This window comes from Musa acuminata, chromosome BXJ1-8, assembly GCF_036884655.1.
Source record: "Musa acuminata AAA Group cultivar baxijiao chromosome BXJ1-8, Cavendish_Baxijiao_AAA, whole genome shotgun sequence".
NCBI classification, from domain to species: domain Eukaryota; kingdom Viridiplantae; phylum Streptophyta; class Magnoliopsida; order Zingiberales; family Musaceae; genus Musa; species Musa acuminata.
This window is the reverse complement of record NC_088334.1, coordinates 2561813-2580809: the sequence shown is the minus strand read 5'-3', so window position 1 is coordinate 2580809 and position 18997 is coordinate 2561813. Positions and strand designations below refer to the sequence as shown.

At 42.7% G+C, this 18997-nt stretch overlaps 1 protein-coding gene and 2 non-coding genes across 3 annotated transcripts; 2 read left to right on the top strand and 1 right to left on the bottom strand.

The window, feature by feature from the left end:
- The first annotated feature begins 5006 nt into the window (after window positions 1-5006).
- On the top strand, window positions 5007-5078 carry TRNAD-GUC (transfer RNA aspartic acid (anticodon GUC)). Its single transcript has one exon. It is a non-coding gene; the product is annotated as a tRNA-Asp (tRNA).
- Window positions 5079-5209: 131 nt separating this feature from the next.
- Window positions 5210-7512, bottom strand: LOC135680626 (L-type lectin-domain containing receptor kinase IX.1-like). The gene has a single exon (XM_065194688.1). The coding sequence runs from the start codon at window positions 7420-7422 to the stop codon at window positions 5356-5358; it is 2067 nt and encodes a 688-aa protein (XP_065050760.1). The 5' UTR covers window positions 7423-7512; the 3' UTR covers window positions 5210-5355.
- Window positions 7513-18879: 11367 nt separating this feature from the next.
- On the top strand, window positions 18880-18951 carry TRNAD-GUC (transfer RNA aspartic acid (anticodon GUC)). The gene has a single exon. It is a non-coding gene; the product is annotated as a tRNA-Asp (tRNA).
- The last annotated feature ends 46 nt before the right edge of the window (window positions 18952-18997 follow it).

Genomic DNA, 18997 nt, shown 5'->3' with positions numbered 1-18997 from the left:
TAACTCAATATGGAACCTAGTACTTTTTCATCATACATAAAATATTATCGGTTGTAAGTGGGTCTTTCCAATTAAGCGAAACCCAAATGAATCTATTGGCCGATATAAAGCACGTCTAATCGCTAAAAAGTTTCATCAACGACCTGGAGTTGATTTCACTGAGATATTCAGTCTAGTTGTTAAGCCCACAATAATCTGATTTATCCAGAGTCTATCCACCACTAAAGGCTAGCAATTATGATAATTGGATGTTAATAATATTTTTTTACAGGGGACTCTAACTGAAGATGTCTTTATGCAGCAACCTCTTGGTTTTATCCATCCTCAGTATCAAGGCATGTTTGCAAACTATAAAAAATTATTTATGGATTTCATCAGGCTCCAAGAGCCTAGTACACTGAACTTGGCTTGTTTTTTACTTCAGTTGGCTTTATCAACTCCAAATCTGATACATCGTTATTTCTATAACAACAATATAGAGGCACAATATATATTCTTGTGTATGTAGATGATATTATTGTCAGAAGCACTAATTCTATAGAGATCTAGGCATTCATCAAGCAATTGACAGATCGATTCTCCCATAAAGATCTAAGAATATTGAACTATTTTCTTGGCATAGAAGCAACATATATATCTTTAGTTCTCTTCCTATTACAAAGAAAGTATATTTAAGATTTATTATTAAAGACAAACATGCAAGACATAAATACGGTTACAACTCCCCTCTCTACTAGTGAATCACTCAAATTATCTGACGAAAGTCATACTACGAAAGCCACTTAATACTGACTTTACAATACTTAGCTCTCGCCCGTCCAAACATCTCATTTGCAGTAAATAAATTATCATAATTTATGCAGCAACCATCTACTATGCACTGGTCTGTAGTCAAACGAATCTTGTGATATCTTAAAGGGGCCATCAATCATGGTCTCTTTCTCCTCAAATACTCTTCACTTCATCTCCATGCTTTTGCTGATGTTGATTAGGTAGGAAACTTTGATGATAGAATATCCATATCGGAGTATATTATTTTCTTGGGAGCTAATCCAATCAGTTGGAGTTCTAAGAGGCAAAAGACAATTACACGGTCTACAACTGAAGCTGAATATTGTGTCATCACCATTGCCGCTGTTGGGTCACAAATCTACTCAAGGAATTCAACATCAATTCCACTCCTATTTGTATAATATATTGTGATAATGTCAGAGCTATTTATCTATGTGTCAATTCAGTGTTCCACTCCTGCATGAAACATATTACTATTGACTTTTACTTCGTGTGAGATCAAGTTATCCAACATAAACTACATGTTTCTCATGTACATACGGTTGAACAATTAGCAAACTCACTCACCAAGTCTCTCGCTCATAAACTATTTGTATTACATCAGTCCAAGATCGACATCCTTGATAGGAGCATCATCTTGTAGGGACATGATAGCAGATAAGATTTTTTCTAATTGTATAAAAAAATCTCAATTTTCGAAATTCTACGTTCTAATCTATATAAATAGGAAGTATATATTAATGAGAAACACCATTTCCTCTATCTTTAATTTTTATCATCTTCCATACTATCACAATTATTACGGACAAGACATGAGCGGCTGCCATTGCAGGTTCGATGAAACCCTCATGAACACGACATTGAAGTGGTCAAAGGAAATAAACACGGATCAAATTAACCTAAATTTCTCAAAAATGATCTTGTAGGATGTTTTCTTCCTTAAATAAAAATCAGAGTCTTCTATGGGTGTCTGCCATAAATACAGTTACTAAGTTTATCTTAGTAACGAAATCAGGGAAAATATTTTATCGTAGAATATTTTTTCTGCCTAATTCATTATAAAATCTGCTAACTTACTCGGTTGTTCATATATAATTTTATTTTTCATCTCACTATTAACTTATTAGGCATCTCAAGTAACCTTAATTTTTTTATTGATCAACACACATTTGAATTATCCATCAAGTCACTTTGAATCTTTTGGGTATATTATCTTAAATCGAGTTAGATCAAATGACACTAGATTTATTATCGACACTAAAAAATTTAAAAAAAAAAACTAAGTTAATGACTTTAATTTTCATGGTCAAATGAAAAATAGAAAAATTAAATAATATGATCTAGGAAGTTAATGGAACTCTTCTCAAACATCAAAAAGAAATCTCAAAAATATATTCCCTAATTATATCTAAATTTCAACCAAATAATAGTAGATATTTTTTTAAAAGATTCAAATTCTTTATATATTTCTAATTATGTTCAGAATAAATTTTCTCATTACTGATTCTCCTGTTAGTTGGGTTTTGCATAGACGAGAGAGAGAGAGAGAGAGAGAGAGAGAGAGAGAGAATAATTGACAAGCAGGAAACAACGAAGAAACATTTGCTGAACAGGACCCGGACAATTAATTCTTCCAGCAGAAGGACGCGAATTAATGGAGAATAGAAGAGAGGAGGACCTATCCCGAAGAGAGAAGAAGGTTGTCCCATGCAACGGTGAATATGAGGTGGGAAATTTATGGAGTGTAGACACGTCTTTTCATCCTTGACATTTGCAGGGAAAAAAAATAGAAATCGACATCAATCTTCTTTTGGAACTGGTCAACAAAATAAAAGCTTCATTCAGACGGCTTAGGGTGGTCGATGGCCTCATAATCCCTAGTGGAAAAGAAGAACAGCAACGTCATGGAAGTTTGATTGATTGAGCGTGATGGAAGTGGATTGAAATCAAATGCACGAGGTTGCATCGTACCTGTTTTCTTGGTGTGGCTGCTATCCTTAACGGAAGACTTCGTTGGCAGGTTATCGTCCTTGTGTAATCATAAAATTAGAATTGAAATATAAATTATTTATATGTAATATAAAATATTATATGTAATATAAAATTACATATAAAATGTTATATGTAATATAAAAAAAATATGTTAAAATTAAAATCAAATAATATTTGATTAACTTTTACGATACTTATTTTTATGTTATGGATCTTCGTGTGATCTAAGCATTATCTTTAGATCTCAAATTGCTGTTAATTTGTAATGAGAACTAGATTATCTTTTTTTATTTATTATTTTTTTACAGTATCACTTAGATTGATAATTTAGGGAGATTGAGAGAGAAATTATAATCTCTCAACTACGTCCTCTATGAGATAAGTCATTTAGTCCCTAGATATTTTATCTATTTATAGGTGAGAACAAATGGTTTAGGATGAGTTATTAAGAAAATTCTTTCTATCAAAAGCATCCTTAAAGAATTCTACTATAATATGAACTTCTTTTGTATTGGTCAATATATATCATCAAAATCTAATTAGTTTTATTATATATCTTATGAAATTATAAAGGACCATATAATCTAACACTATGATGTTAATTCTTAAAAAATAATAAAGATGTTGATCATAGTAGATTCATCGGATTGGAGCCACTATCATCTCCATCATGCTGATAAGGTTGAATGTGTTATCAAAGAAGAACACGAAGAAGAGTTTTTTTGTCATGCTTTAGTAATCCACACACAAATAACAAAAATGACATTTCTGTGTTTAGATTAGCTTAAGATGAATAATAATTATTAGGGAACCTTTACATCGTAGTCGAGATGTTAGGACATTATCTTCAGTTTCACGATTTTTGTGTATTAAGCTTTGCATGATGACGAATCTTATTGTGAAAATAAATTATTTTTGTTTCTATTTTTTCATTATATATGTGATGTCACCGGTAGATTTTTCTACAGACCAAGCAAACATGTTGGCATTTTTTATAAAAAAATCAATGAGTTCATCCTTTTCTTGGAGCTCAAATCCGACCTATGACTTCGTCCGATCAACTTTTGTCAAAGGGGGACCTACAGTATCTGCTCAGTTAGCTCAGGGCGAAGTGGTAGCTTGGCAACGTCTCGGGCACGGGCAGCTTGGCAACGTTTTGGTCACAAGTTTATGTGAAGGTCCCTTGATGCTGCAAGGTGCATGGACCATTTCCTGGCTTGTCTTATACTCAATTCTACTACTGCTCCATGGTTGTCCTTGTTCTTTGTCATCATCCAACACATGACACTAAACAATAGCAAGTCCAAAGACGAAAGAGGGAGGAACATTCTTCAAGAAGCCAGAGAGTTTGATCAGGTATGCAGCAGGTAGGAATTCACAGTGATAAGCAACTAATCAAGAGGTGTCACTGTGCTTCCTTGACGCCTCAAAACGGCAGCAAATATGTTCGCTAGTCTTCTACGATTGATCGTATGTACACTGCAGCATTTACTTCACTGTTTTTGCCAATAATGAAGAACCATATACCCTGTCACTCATGCATGCAGGTAAGCTTGCTTATGCTCGTATGACAGAAAGATATAAACCATCATTAAAGAAAAGATTTGGTGCTTTCTTACGGGACAATACCAAGGATTAGATGGCCAAGTAAGAAGAAAGGATTTATCACCAAACAATCCATTGGCTGTTCATCTGAGAGGCTTTTTCCAATTTAGCTGTTTCGGTAAAATAAAACGAAGAAGAAGGAAGAACAATTTGGTTATCTCATTTGAGCGCTTGCGTCTTTTCTTCACTCAAAGGTTGCTTGTTTCTTGGTGTCAACTCTGTCTCTGGTGGCTGATCGGGTGTTATCTTTTCTTTACTTCTCTTTCCATTCTCTTTCTTCGTGATCTATGCTTCATGCTACTGCTTCCACCGTTCCACGAGGGGACAAGAAATCGATTCACGAGAAGGTTCCAACGTGTTGGGTTTTCAGCAAAACAGAAGGTACAAGCAAACTTCTTTCTCTTGATAGAAAAAGTATGCACGCATGTATTCATAATGGGCTGCAGTCCCATGGTCTTTCTTCTACTCCCCTCACGTCTGCGCTTCTAAACAAGCAGCTTCCTTAAAGATGGAGAATCCAGAGTAGACACACCTATGTTGACTTGTTGTTGCATTGGTCGCAGAAGTGAAGGAAGATTCATCATTAAATAAAAAGAGTTGTCACCATTAGACGTCAAGTCGTTGTAGTATAGTGGTGAGTATTCCCGCCTGTCACGCGGGTGACCCGGGTTCGATCCCCGGCAACGGCGTTAATTTTTGTAAGATAATGAATTGATATTTTTGCCAACTTAATAAGATGATGATGATGATAGAATGTTACGATTGGTTTCACTACTATAACATCATTTAATATTGTAAGAACATTCAGATCAAGAGTCCATTGCAACATAAATCCTGATAACTTAGGAATCAAGTAAACACCAACATTACGGTATTGCATACGCTGCAATTCCCACTGTTATCTTCATTATTACGACGCTCGACAAACTGCCCTACCGAAACAGAGAAACTGCTCGATCCACATAGTCATGTGGAAATCACGGCCTCAGTGTTGGGCGACTTCAGCAAGTGAGACGAACTCGGAGACATGCTGGAGGAGCCCGTCGGTGCCGACTTCGCAGTAATCGAAGTTGTAGTGGCGAGAGACGACGCATGCAGAGACTGGCTCACATCACTCCACGGCGTGTAGTACATGGGCACCGGCATCTTGGGGGGAAGCTCCGGCAGTGGAGTCTCGAGATTGAGCGCGTTGATGGCCTGTCGGATCGATGGCCGCACGTTGTAATCCGGATGAGCACACCATAACCCTACCACCATCAAGCACTCCATCTGCGTCTCGTCGAAGTCGCCGTTGAGCCTCGCGTCTGCTGCTTCCAGGATCGTTCTTCGTCCGTAGAGCTCCCAAACCCATTCCACCAGTATTTCCTTGCCCGGGTCCTTCTCCTTGAGTTCCACCGGCCTTCGACCGCATGCGATCTCCAACGCGACGATGCCGAAGCTGTAAACGTCCGACTCTTTGCTGGGTTTGCCGGTGTAGAAGCATTCGGGGGCGATGTAGACTCTCGTGCCGGCCAAGTCCGTCGTATGCAAGTTGCGATCGTGGTCGACGAGCCGGGCGAGCCCGAAATCTCCCAACTTGGCGTTGAACGCGGAGTCCAGCATGATGTTGCTGGGCTTGACGTCGCGGTGCATCACGCACTGCTCCCACTCCTCGTGCAGATAGAGCAGAGCAGAGGCGAGGCCCAGCGCTATCTTGTGCCGCGCCGGCCACCCCAGACCTGCTGCGGGGCTGTACAGATAGGAATCGAGGCTTCCGTTGGGCATGAACTCGTAGACGAGCAAAAATTCTCCGCGGTCATGGCACCAGCCCACCAGCTGCACCAGGTTCCGGTGCCTCAGCCGGCTTATGATCTTGACCTCGGAGACGTACTCCTTCCTTCCCTGTCGAGACTCGCGAGAGACCCTCTTAATGGCCACATCAAGCTTCATATCTTTCAAGTGACCTCTGTAGACCGACCCGAATCCTCCCTCCCCTAGCTTACCCTCGTCGGAGAAGTTCCTCGTTGCACGGGCCAGCTCTTTGTACGCGAACCTTTTTGGCCCTCTGTTTCCCATGAAATCATCATCCGTGGTTTGATAGAAATCCATGTCCTCGTCACCATCTGCTGCATTCCTGCGGCGGGACTTCCTCCTCCTCCTCCACAGAACGAACAACAGCAAGCCCGGCATGACCATCAGAGCCCCTGCTCCGATCACCAAACCGACTATGAGCCCCGTCTTGCTCTTACTTTTCGCTGCATCCGATGCTGTCGGAGCCGTCGGCGGCGGAATGCTTCTTGGTTGCAGATTCGAGCGGAAAGACCACGATACAACGGCATGCATCTCGGTTACCTGACCAGTGGCCGCCGAGAAGCCTACTGTAACGTTTGCCGGTAGGTGATCCCGCAGATCGATGATGTAGTGGAGGACGGAATCACCAGAGATAACAGGGTTGTCGGCATAAGTGAGGAAGACGCTCAGATTATGAGTGATGGCGTCGTAGCTCACCCATGCATTCGCCAGCATCCCAGTCTTGAGACTGCCGTTCCAGCTCGCATTCTTCTGTGAGATGATCGAGTTGACATCGATCCCAACGTGGTGGTCGTCCACATCCCATTCGTTTTTGTAGGTGTCGAACTCGACCGCCACCGTCGGGACAGTAGAATTCAAGGAGACTCCTTCGAAGATGCCGAGAGGGGCACCGTAGGAATCGGGGAGGAGGGGAGAAAGATACGGCGCCATGAAGAACGCGAGGCCATCGCCGGACAGTGAAGTATTCGAAGAGTTACGGATGATGAAGGAAAAATGGGTGGTGAAATCGGACATCGCCTTGGTGCGAGCATCCCACAGGAGCAGCGGCTCTCGGTACACCGCTCTTCCCACGTTGTAGAAGATGGTGTCGTTGGTGAGCTGAATGCCATCGGTGCTGTTCCAGGTTGCATTGCCTTGCAGCTCGATTCCGGAGCGACTTGCGGGATCAAGAAAAGAGAGATTGAAGGAGAGGCAGGTTGCCGAAGGGACAACGATCGACAAGCAAAAGAGAGCAGACAACATGCTGCTTGATCGGATGGCTGCTGCTGCTGCTGCTACCACCACGAGAGCTGCAGAGGGGCTGATTGCCGAGAAGAAGGCTGCTAAATCTTGCTCTACAACAACCCCCGAAGCGTTGACTGAAACTAATCGTCAACGCTATGCGCATTGGGTGACATCATGTTAATGACACTGTCACAATTATTACGGACAAGAAATGAGCGGCTGCCATTGCAGGTTCCATCAAACCCTCGGAAACACGACATTGAAGTCGTCAAAGGGAATAAACGCGGATCAAATTAACCTAAATTTCACAAAAATGATCTGTTGTATGTTTTCTTCCTTCAAAAAAAGTCATCTGTTGCATGACAAGTAGCATATCTTTTAACCTTCCCACCAGGAAAATTAGAGTGAAGCTGCATCTATGGGCGCCTGCCATAAAGTCATCACTGATTCTCCTGTTAGTTGGGTTCTGCATAGACCGGAGAGGGCGAGAGACACAGAGAATAATTGACGAGCAGGAAACAACAAAAACACTTCTTCAAAGACTAAAACAAGTGTCTTCTGCTGAACAGGACCTGGACAATTCTTCCGGTAGAAGGATGCAAATTAATGGACGAGGAAAAATCCTTTGACATATGAGGTGGGAAATTTATGGAATGTAGACGCGTCTTTTCATCCTTGACATTTGCAGGGAAAAAAATATAGAAATCGACATCAATTTGAAGGGACATTTGCAGGGAACTGGTCCAAATGACTAGACTGTCGAGTCACCCTGGCCAGGTCAACAAAATAAAAGCTTCATTCATACGGCTTAGGGTGGTCGATGGCCTCATAATCCGAAAAGAAGTGATTGAAATCAACGATATATTCAAGCTAACATGTAATATAAAATAATAAAATATTAAATAATAATAAATAAAAAAATTACGTGTTAAGTTATACATATGCACTTATGAATAGCAATATATATAGTGATATCTATAGATCTATGTAATAGGTATCGGATCGTAATAAGATCACGATAATGAGATCGATTCACCTTTAAAAACGGACCATAAATAATCCCGATCATAGGTTACTCGAGAAGTAAATTGAGATAACCGGACAGATAAGTGTACTGTATACTCATCCATATGATGGAGGTGGCTGGTCTCATAGCTGCTCGTATTGGGACACTAGAGATATAGTGCAGGTGCTCATTAGAGAATAAGTTCACTAATTGATCCGTTCACGGAATGCTAGATAATTCATGATGCCTTATGTTTGAACCTTTGCGAATTCTAAGCTTGAGGTTGATCTCTTTAGGGGATCGACTTATTAAAAGAGAATGAATACATGACTATTTATAATGCTTCTAAACTCCAACTGGACTCTTACTCAAGACTCATACTCAATTAGGATTTCTACTCAAGACTCCTACTTCTAACCAACTCCTAATGCTTCTCTAAGAAGCAACCTCCAAACTAATCCTATCCTTAGCTAGCATCTTCATGATCTTTAATAAAGGTCAGCTAGGTTGATTTTACATGAATGTCCCTTTCAATGAAACTCAATTATGACTCTCCTAGCTAGAGTTTGAACAATTTATTATCAGATAATGATTCTATCATCTTAGTGGTGTACCTGGTTCTTAGACTTAAGAAACTAAAGATGTCTTATATGAGTACTTCACTCTTTGATACCGAACTTATAGGTTTGGAAGTTGTAGATCTAACATAACCGATCATCGGGAGTGACAACTAAACTTACGAGGGCTATTAAGTGTCAATAGATGATCAACCACTCTCAGTATTATAAGAGAAATATCTCATGTATCCTTGCTCAAATAAATTCTTGGCCAAGGTCATTCGAATTGAGAGATAAAAAAGTTCTCTGTGAGAATCTGATTAGAGCGAGACTCGAGGAGAAACTATATGAGTCTAATAGTACCATGCCCAATATATAGTCTCTAGAATATTAGATGGATGAGGGACTATAAGTACATGATAACTGAGGATAAATAGGTTCAAAGGATTGGATTTCCCTATATTATCTAGGGACTACAAGGTAGTCGCCTAATACGTCCGCAATCGATGAGTCGAGTGAATTATTATGAAGATAATAATTAATTGAGTCAGAAATAATTCTAACATGTATGACTCACGGCAAGCTCGATATTGGGCCTAGAAGGTCACACACATATGATAAGTATTGCGACAAGTAGAGGTTCGAATATGAGATATCCGCCGAAGCCCCTATCTTATTGGATATCTATTGAGCCCCTGAATTATTATATCCTATAGATGAGATCCAATAAGAGCTAATAAGATATTATTGGGTAGAGACTCACTAATCTTAAATGTTAGGATAATTTGATAGAGATCCAATACCTAATAGGGGAAGATCTATTGGGGTAAAGTTGATAAAGGGCATTTATAAATATGAGCAAACCAAAGGGCCATAGGTTGGGTTCTTTTTTGCGGTCACCTCTTATTATCCTCTCTCCCTCTCTGCCTTAACTTGCAGCCTCTATTTGGGGCATGTGGACAGTAAAAGAAGGGGCTGCCCCTTCTTGATTGCATGGTACGCGCTGCGAGGAGGATTGTGTAGTGATTTGAGGAACGTCTTCGCAACTCCTGTCATGTAGATTACCGCTAAAGAGGAGGATAGTTGACCTCATTTGTCCTCTCTCATAGATCTGCATGAATTCAAGGATATATGATCTTTATATGTATATAGTAATCAAGGATAGATAAGTCTAAAGGTTTGGATTCTCTTGTATTGTCTGGGGACTACGACATAATGGCATAGTATGTTCGTAATCGATGAGTCGAGTGAATTATTATGAAGATAATAATCCAGTCAACCAGAAAAAATTCTGACAGGTATGACTCACGGTCAACTCGATATTGGGCATAAAGGGTCACATATATTGTAGGTGTTGCGACAAATAAATGTTCGGATATAAGATGTCCGCTAGAGCTCTTATCTTATTGGATATCCAATAAGCCCATGAATTATTGGATCATATGAATGAGATCCTATAAGAGCCAATGAGAGATTATTAGATAGAGATCTACTAATCTAAGAGGCTTGGGTAGTTGGATGGAGATCTAATACCTAATAGGGTAGGATCCATTAGAGTTAAGTTAATAGGAAGCCTTTATAAATAGGAGAGAGCCAAAGGCCATAAGCTGAGTATTCTTGGCTGCCACCTCCTATTTCTTTTCCCTTCTCCTCCTCAGCTAATAGGTGTGGAGATTTAGGTAGCGATTCGAGAAGTGTCTTCGCAGCTCCTAACGTATGGATCACCACTACAGAGGAAGGCACTTGACCTCCTTTATCCTCTTTCACAGATCTGTATGGTTTTAGGGATATATGATCTCCCTAGGTAACACAATTATCTCACATGTGATTTTTAGTTTGTTGGGTTTTTATGCACCAATTGTCATACAACGACGAAAACCTTTTGGAAAATCTGAGATTTTTGTTTTCTATTTTTCCACTATGTATGTGATGTCGCCCCTATATTTTCCTACAGTAGTATCAGAGCCAAGTTGTTCGTGCAAAGGAATAGTTTTGAACTATATGTTTTATATTTTAGAAAAGCTTTTGACATCAAAATCATTGACATAGAAGCAAGAAAGAGCAACAATTGTTTCTGCCCTTGGCTGTCATTTGTATGCAGGCAGGCGGCATAGCGCCCGCAGGTAGGTCGCCTGCGTTCAGGCACTGTGCAGGTGACGTAGCACAGCAACTATGCAAGTGCAGCAATTGTTGCTGCACGTAGTTGTAGACGCAAGCTCAGTAACTGTTATTGCGCACAGACATTGTGTAAGTAGCGTTGCCCCTTGCGGGCACAACTCCTATGGGCAAACTGACCACAACGTTGACCGCAACCTATAGTAGCACCCGCCCGTCTACACACCACCCGTGGGTGAGCTGACCATGGGCAAAGGCGACACCCTCGCCCCATGTAGATGCCACCATCGGCGAGGTGGTGGCGGTCACAATGCAGTGGCAGGTGAAGGTAGTAGAGATTTCTAGATAAAAGATAGTTTTGCCCCTCATAATTTTAAATTTTCATGGTCTGTCCTTTATGTACAAATTACCTAAATACCCATCATAATTCATAAAATTCCTTGCATGTCTCAAATTTTAGAAAAATATTAGTTAATTAAAAAATTTAATTAACTATTATTATTTCTCTAGTAGTCCTATATGATATAAACATGTGATGTATGATGTGGACGGATAATCATAGATCGTGTGATATGATGTATGTGTGTAATGTGATTATGATCATTATTATTATAGGGGTATGCAAGCCTCTAATTTTTTTCTCGTTTATTGTCAGGCTTACGTACTTATGATTAAGTTGTAATTAGATAAGGCATAGTGGGAGCATAAAGGCGATAGTATGATCCATGAGACTGAGACGAACGATCGCCACGCATAGAGATGTGTTGAGATGCCGACGGAACTAGCGATGACGAGATGGATGATCACAAGGCATGAAGATATGTCGCTACACACATAGATCCTTATGTAAGTGATCAAGCTTGCTAGCTCACGCTTGATCATATTAGGATGTGGTCCATGATCATCTAGTGCGATTACTTGTATACTTACTAGATATGTACATATTTTTGCATGCAATGTAGATTATATTAAATATGTATATGTGTGACATGTCATAGGAGACCAAATAAAAATCTCGACATAAGCCGAGGTCGGGAGGGAGATTTCCCGACTCAACCATTCCAAAGCTTAAGTTAGTATCGAGTGAAGTAAGAGGGAGTTAAATGCTCGAAGCCAGAGTCCTCCTTTGGCATTGGTCAGGAAGTTGGCTTTTATACATACGAAGAGGGGCCAGCCATACATGGTCCGTTAATGGTTGCCGACTTTTGGGACGATTAATCTGTACCTTACGGACGAGCCCCGAGCAACTTGACCTATATAGACCGTGTCATGTGGCGGTGCTTCAAGCTTTCTAGAACGGCTCTATAGTATTTAGCGTCGACTTGTGTGGCGCCTAGCAACTCGAGGGCATGTTGTTGCCCTTATCTTATTGGATATGAGATATCTGTTAGAGCCCCTATTTTATTAGATATCCAATAAGCCCATAAATTATTAGATCATCATATAGAGAAGATTCAATAAGAGCTAATGAGAGATTATTAGATAGAGATGCACTTGTTGGGAAATCTGGGGGCGACATCATATGTGCAGTGGAAGAACAAGAAAACAAAATCCCCTATTCCTAAAGAGATGTTCATCGTCGTGCAAAAATTGGTGCGCAAAATCTGCGAAACTTAAAATTACATACAGAATATATTGTGTTACCTAGGGAGATCGTATATCCCAGTTTCCTTGCAGATCTCTAGGAGATGGTGAAGGAGGTCAAGCGTCTTCCTCTCTAGCTGTGATCCACACAGTAGGGCTACGACGATGCTCCTCAAAACTCCAAGCCTGCTCTGAGGTGGAGAGGGGGAGGAGAATAGGAGAGACAAGTAAAGGCTCTAGCCTATGAGTCTCTGAATCCCTTCTATTTATAGAGGTCCCCTATCAAAACCTAATGGATCTTCCCCTAGTGGATATTAGATCTGCATCCAATTACCCAAGCCTTTTAGATTAGTGGATCTCTATCCAATAATCTCTTATTGGCTCTTATTGGATCTCATCCATGGGATCCTATAATTTAGGGGCTTATTGGAAATATAATAAGATAGGGGCTCCAGTGGATATCTCATATCCGAACCTCTACTCATCGCAATGCCTATCATATATGTGTGACCCTCTAGGCCCAATATCGAGATGGCCGTGAGTTATACCTGTAAAAACTCCTTTAAACTTAGTGAATTATTATCTCTGTAATAATTCACTTGATTCATCGACTACGAACATACTAGGCCACTACGCCGTAATCCCCAGATGATACAAGGGAATCCAATCCATTGGACTTGTCTATCCTCAGTTACCTGTGCACCTCAGCCAAACAATGCCTCAATGGTGCACCTCGACCAAATAGTGCATCAGTTGTGCACCTCGGCCAAACAGTGACTTAATGGTGCACCTCAGTCAAATAGTGCCTAAGTTGTGCACCTCGACCAAACAATGCTCGAGTTGTGCTCCTAGGCAAAACAGTGCCTCATTGGTGCACCTCGATCAAAAAGTGCCCGAGTTGTGCACCTCGACCAAACAATGCCCGAGTTTTGCACCTCAATATATTTTTCTTTTCATCTAATCTTTTTAATTTCTTCTTCCATTTTTTTTTCGAGTGGGAAATCCCCCTCTCGACCTCGACCTATGTGCAGGAGCTGATGACAGAGAGGCAAGCGATCAGCCAAAGGGAGTTTCCCGACTTTGAAGCTAGAGCCCAAGCTCGACCTCACCAGACAATGATCCCCGTCGCCTGAACACCGATGTGGATGATCTTGCACACTCGAGACCAAACCAAGCCGTGTTGACTCCCTCTACCACGGTGTAAAGGATCACTATCATTTTGGTGCTAGAAGGAGAGCCCGATGCTTGCTCCTCGACCGAGCAAACTCGCTCCTGAGCCATATACCTCAATTATGAGTCCTTGGTTCCCCTATGGGAGGGAGCACTGATAAGGCAATTTTGGCGCTAGAAGGAGTGCCCGATGCTTGCACCTCGATCGAGCAAACTCGCTCCTGAGCCATGTACATTGGTTATGAGTCCTTGGGTCCCCTATGGGAGGGAGTACTGATAAAACAATTTAGTCACACATTGGTTGAGGAGTATGGGAACCAATGACTCATAAGTACGTCAAGTCTCCCTTACCCTATAAGGTATTTTATGGAGCTCATATCTTTGGAAATGATAAAATCGTGCGAGTATACCAATCTCCCAAAGCGGATAAATTTTCATGAGCCGGGCCACTTACTAGCCACACCGATGACAGATGCCAATCTTCTAAAACATATAATTCTTCATGAGCTGTTAGGACCCTTTTTATGAGCTTTTGAATAATGTTTATTGAATCTATTTACTCCAATTGTTTATTGAGTCAGTTTAGTTCAATTAGAGTCAAGTAAAGGTTTATTTAATATATATTTATTATTAGAGTTTAAGTCCTGATGAACTCTGGGTGGAACTCTATAAATAGGGATGTAACTGCTTCTTTTCAGTAATCTATGAAAAATACGACCGATCCCCTCGAAGTGATCAAGGAGGGCTAATCCCCTCGAAGTGATCAAGGAGGGCTGATCCCCTCTAAACGATCAAGGCGGGCCGATCCCCTCTAAGCGATCAAGGAGGCCGATCCCCTCGAAGCGATCATTATCATCCTCATTTCTCCCATTTCTTCCACGATAAGACTTTAGGGTCTTATCATTTGATATCAGAGCGACGATAAGACTTTAGGGTCTTATCATTTGGTATCATAGCAACGATCCTTGGCGTAGCCCGCCGTAGCCTTTCTTCCCTTCTTCCCCACCACCACTACAAGGCAACTCTTTCTTCACCGTTGTCGCTGTTTTCCCGGCCAGTGACCTTCGACCACCGTTCGACCTCCTCGTACCCCCATCTTGTTCAAAAAATAAAAAAGAAAGAAAGAAAGAAAAAAAGAAAAGAAGAAACACGAGAGGAAGAAGAAGCCGCAGCCACCCCTGCTTCCGGCCAGCCCACCCGCCGCTGCTGCTCTCCGGCCAGCGCCCACCATCGCCCCGCTTCCCGGCTGGCGACCACCGCCGCCGCTGTTCCCCGGCCAGGAGACGAGGCTGCCAGCGTCCATCCCAGCCCTACTGCCGCCGCCCGCCTCCCCTTGCGTCGCAGAGCAGCCGCTCGACCTCTCCTCCTCGGCGATCGTTGGTGACGCTGCTCCCAGCCGCGCCACCACCGCTGCCTCTCCACCGCCGCCCGCCTCCCCTTGGGTTGCAGCCGCAGCGGCCGATTGTCGCCCTCCTCGCGGCGACCGAAACAGGGCAACTCACGGATTGCCCTTGTTCCCAGCCGCGTCACCACCACTTTTCCCAGCCACTTCGCTGCCGCTCGATCACCTGGCCAGCGACCTCTTCTCCTCGCGTCCCCATCTCGCTCGAGCGAGAAGGACCGCCAGCACCGCAGCCGCAGCCGCTGGTTGCCTCAGCCCCTCCTTGCAGCGGTTGCAGAAACAGAGCTTCCTCTGTTGCCGCAGCCCCTCGTCGATCTCAGCCACGCCTCGAGCGCCGTCGCCTTCCAGCCGACCCACCACCACTGCCAGCCACTGTGCGGCGACCGCTGCTCGCCTCCCAGCCGCCGCTCCCCCTGGCTCGGGCGAGAACGACCGCCGCCACTCCCCCTTGCTCTGCCCCCTTGTGACCGAGAAACAGGGCAATCCTCTTGCTGATGCGAACGCCGGTTGCCACCACCGTCGCCACTGCTGCCCAGCCAGCGACGACGCCGCTCGCCGCCCAGCCTGCCACGACTGCTGCTGCCAGCCACCGCAGCCTTCACCTCAACCCCCTCGATCTGCACCGTTGCTGCAGCCCCCTTGCTCTGCATCTTTGCCGCAGCCGCCGGTTGCCACCACTGCAGCCTCAACCCTGGCCGCTTCAACGCCACCTCCCTCTTGTTCTGCCTCCCCTGCTGCAGTTGTTGGTTGGCATCACCGCAGCCTCAACCCGGCTGCTCGGCGATTGCTTCCTTGGGTCACAACAGTCACAACCGTCGCCTTTCAGCCTCGACGCTCTCATCTCATACGGTGACAAAAACACAGGGCAGCAACTCTTCCTCCATCGCAGCCACCGCAGCGGCGAGTCTTTGCCGGCGCTGCCCCCAACCACATCACCATCGCTGCCTCCCAGCCCTCAGCAGTAACGATCCCTCCACGCGATGATTGCAACAAGCATCATTGCCTCTCACCATCGCCTCCTTCCGCAGTGTGACAGAAACAGAGCAACGCTGCCTTCCATCTACGCCGTCGCAGCCATCGCAGCGGTGAGCCCTTAGCGGTGCTGCCCTAGCCGCACCACCGTCACTGCCTCTAAGCCATCAGCAACAGCGATCCCTCTACGCAACGATTGCGACAAGCATCGCTGCTTCCCACGCGGCGACCGCAGCTACATCCCTGCATCCTCGCAGCAACCCTTCATTCACATAGTGTTGCCACCGACTGCGTCACAACAGCAACACCGAATAAGGCAGTGATTGATGCCCTTGACCAACACCAAAAATAGGAGTTGAGATTATAGATTTGCAGTCTTACGAAATGGCCACCGATAACTCAGTGAAAGCACAAATGGAAGCATTGGAAATTAGAATTGAGAACCGATTACAAGAAGTACTTAATGATTTCAAAAAAGACTTACTGGGGAGCCTTAGTAAATTTCAACAAGGTGGGAGCTCAAGTTCTACATTGCACAGATCTAGAAATACTAGAAAAGGACCCCAAGATTGTGACACAATCTACTCATACATGAAGGTGGATGGATAGCTCTCAAAAATTTGCCAGACTTCTATAGTGTTGGAATACCATAGTAGGTTTGAAAGATTATCAAATCAAGCTAGAGATTGGTCGGAACAATAACTTCTGGATACATTTATTGAAAGTCTTATTCCAGAGATCCGGTGTGAAGTTAAGACTCGTCAACCTCGCACTATGATAGTTGCGATCTCATTCGCACATCTACATGAGGAAAAAATCAACAGGAAAAATCATGGAAACAGAAGTGACAATAACCAGATGATCAGTAAGCCACCAGCCCTATCTATTCCCAACCAAAGCCTTGACACCCGAAGACTAACCCAAGAAGAACTTAAGGAAAGATCAACAAAGGGTTTGTACTATGATGAAAAGTGGAGTATGGAGCACCAATGTAAACAAGGGCAACTTCTGATGATTGAGCCAATTAGAGAGGAACTGGTAGTAAAAGAGTTGGACTCTGATCATAAAGGTATGAAAACTGATGAAGATATTGAAGTCACCACACATACAGTACATGCATTAGCTAGCTACACTAACCCACAAACTATGAAAATTGGAGGAATTTTGAAGCATCAACCTGTCACTATTTTGATTGATACAAATAGCACTAATAATCTTATGGACAGGAAAGTTACAGTCCAATTAGCCCACCACATTGAAGGATGTGATATATTCGAAGCTGATGGACGAATTTTAACTTATGATAGCAAAGGTCAGGAATTTCTTACAACGATTATTACACTGAAAGATCGACCTATTGCTTAGACTGTCAAAAAGTGGAGACCATACTTACTTGATCAACGGGTTGTGATGCATTGCAGATAGCCTATGACTAAAGTGCTAAAAGACAAGCTCCCTGAGATTGATGATGCTCAGCCTTGAGGACAAGGCTGATTTGAAGAGGGAGGAACTGTTAGGACCCTTTTTATGAGCTTTTGAATAATGTTTATTGAGTCTATTTACTCCAATTGTTTATTGAGTCAGTTTGGTTCAATTAGAGTCCAGTAGAGGTTTATTTAATATTTATTTATTATTAGAGTTCAAGTCCTGATGAACTTTGGGTGAAACTCTATAAATAGGGATGTAACTGTTTCTTTTCAGTAATCTATGAAAAATACTATTCTGTCTTTGGACAAACCCTAGGAGGTCGATCCCCTCGAAGCGATCAAGGAGGGCCGATCCCCTCGAAGCGATCATTATCATCCTCATTTCTCCTCTTTCTTCCACGATAAGATTTTAGGGTCTTATCATTTGGTATCAAAGCGACGATAAGACTTTAGGATCTTATCATGAGCCTACGGGCCATACGGATGACAGACCGATCAAATAGTACCTTATCAAATACAAGTCCAAATACAACATGTAGGAATTCACACCTCAAAACGGCAGCAAATATGCCATATACCCTGTCACTCATGCAAGCTTGCTTATGCTAGTATGATAGAAAGAAATAAACCATCATTAAGAAAAGATTTGGTGCTTTCTTACGGGACAATACCAAGAATTAGATGGCCAAGTAAGAAGAAAAGATTTGTCACCAAACAATCCATTGGTTGTTCATCTGAGAGGCTTTTTCCAATCTAGCTGTTTCGGTAAAATAAAACGAAGAAGAAGAAGAACAATTTGGTTATCTCATTTGCGCGCTTGCGTCTTTCCTTCACTCAAAGGTTGCTTGTTTCTTGGTGTCAACTCTGTCTCTGGTGGATGATCGGGTTTTATCTTTTCTTTACTTCTCTTTCCATTCGCTTTCTTCTTCAGATTTCCTCTCTCTTCGTGATCTATGCTTCATGCTACTGCTTCCACCGTTCCACGAGGGCAAAAGAAATCGATTCAGCAAACTTCCTTCTCTTGATAGAAAAAGTATGCACGCGTGTCTTCATAATGGCCTGCAGTCCCATGGTCTTTCTTCCACTCCCCTCACGTCTGCGCTTCTAAACAAGCAGCTTCCTTAAAGATGGAGAATCCAGAGAAGACACCTCTGTTGACTTGTTCTGCTGACGTTGCATTGGTTGCAGTAGTCAAGGATGATTTATCATTAAATAAATAGAGTTGTCACTGTTGTACGTCAAGTCGTTGTAGTATAGTGGTGAGTATTCCCGCCTGTCACGCGGGTGACCCGGGTTCGATCCCCGGCAACGGCGTTTCTTTTTGTAAGATAATGAATTGATATTTTTGCCAACTTAAAAA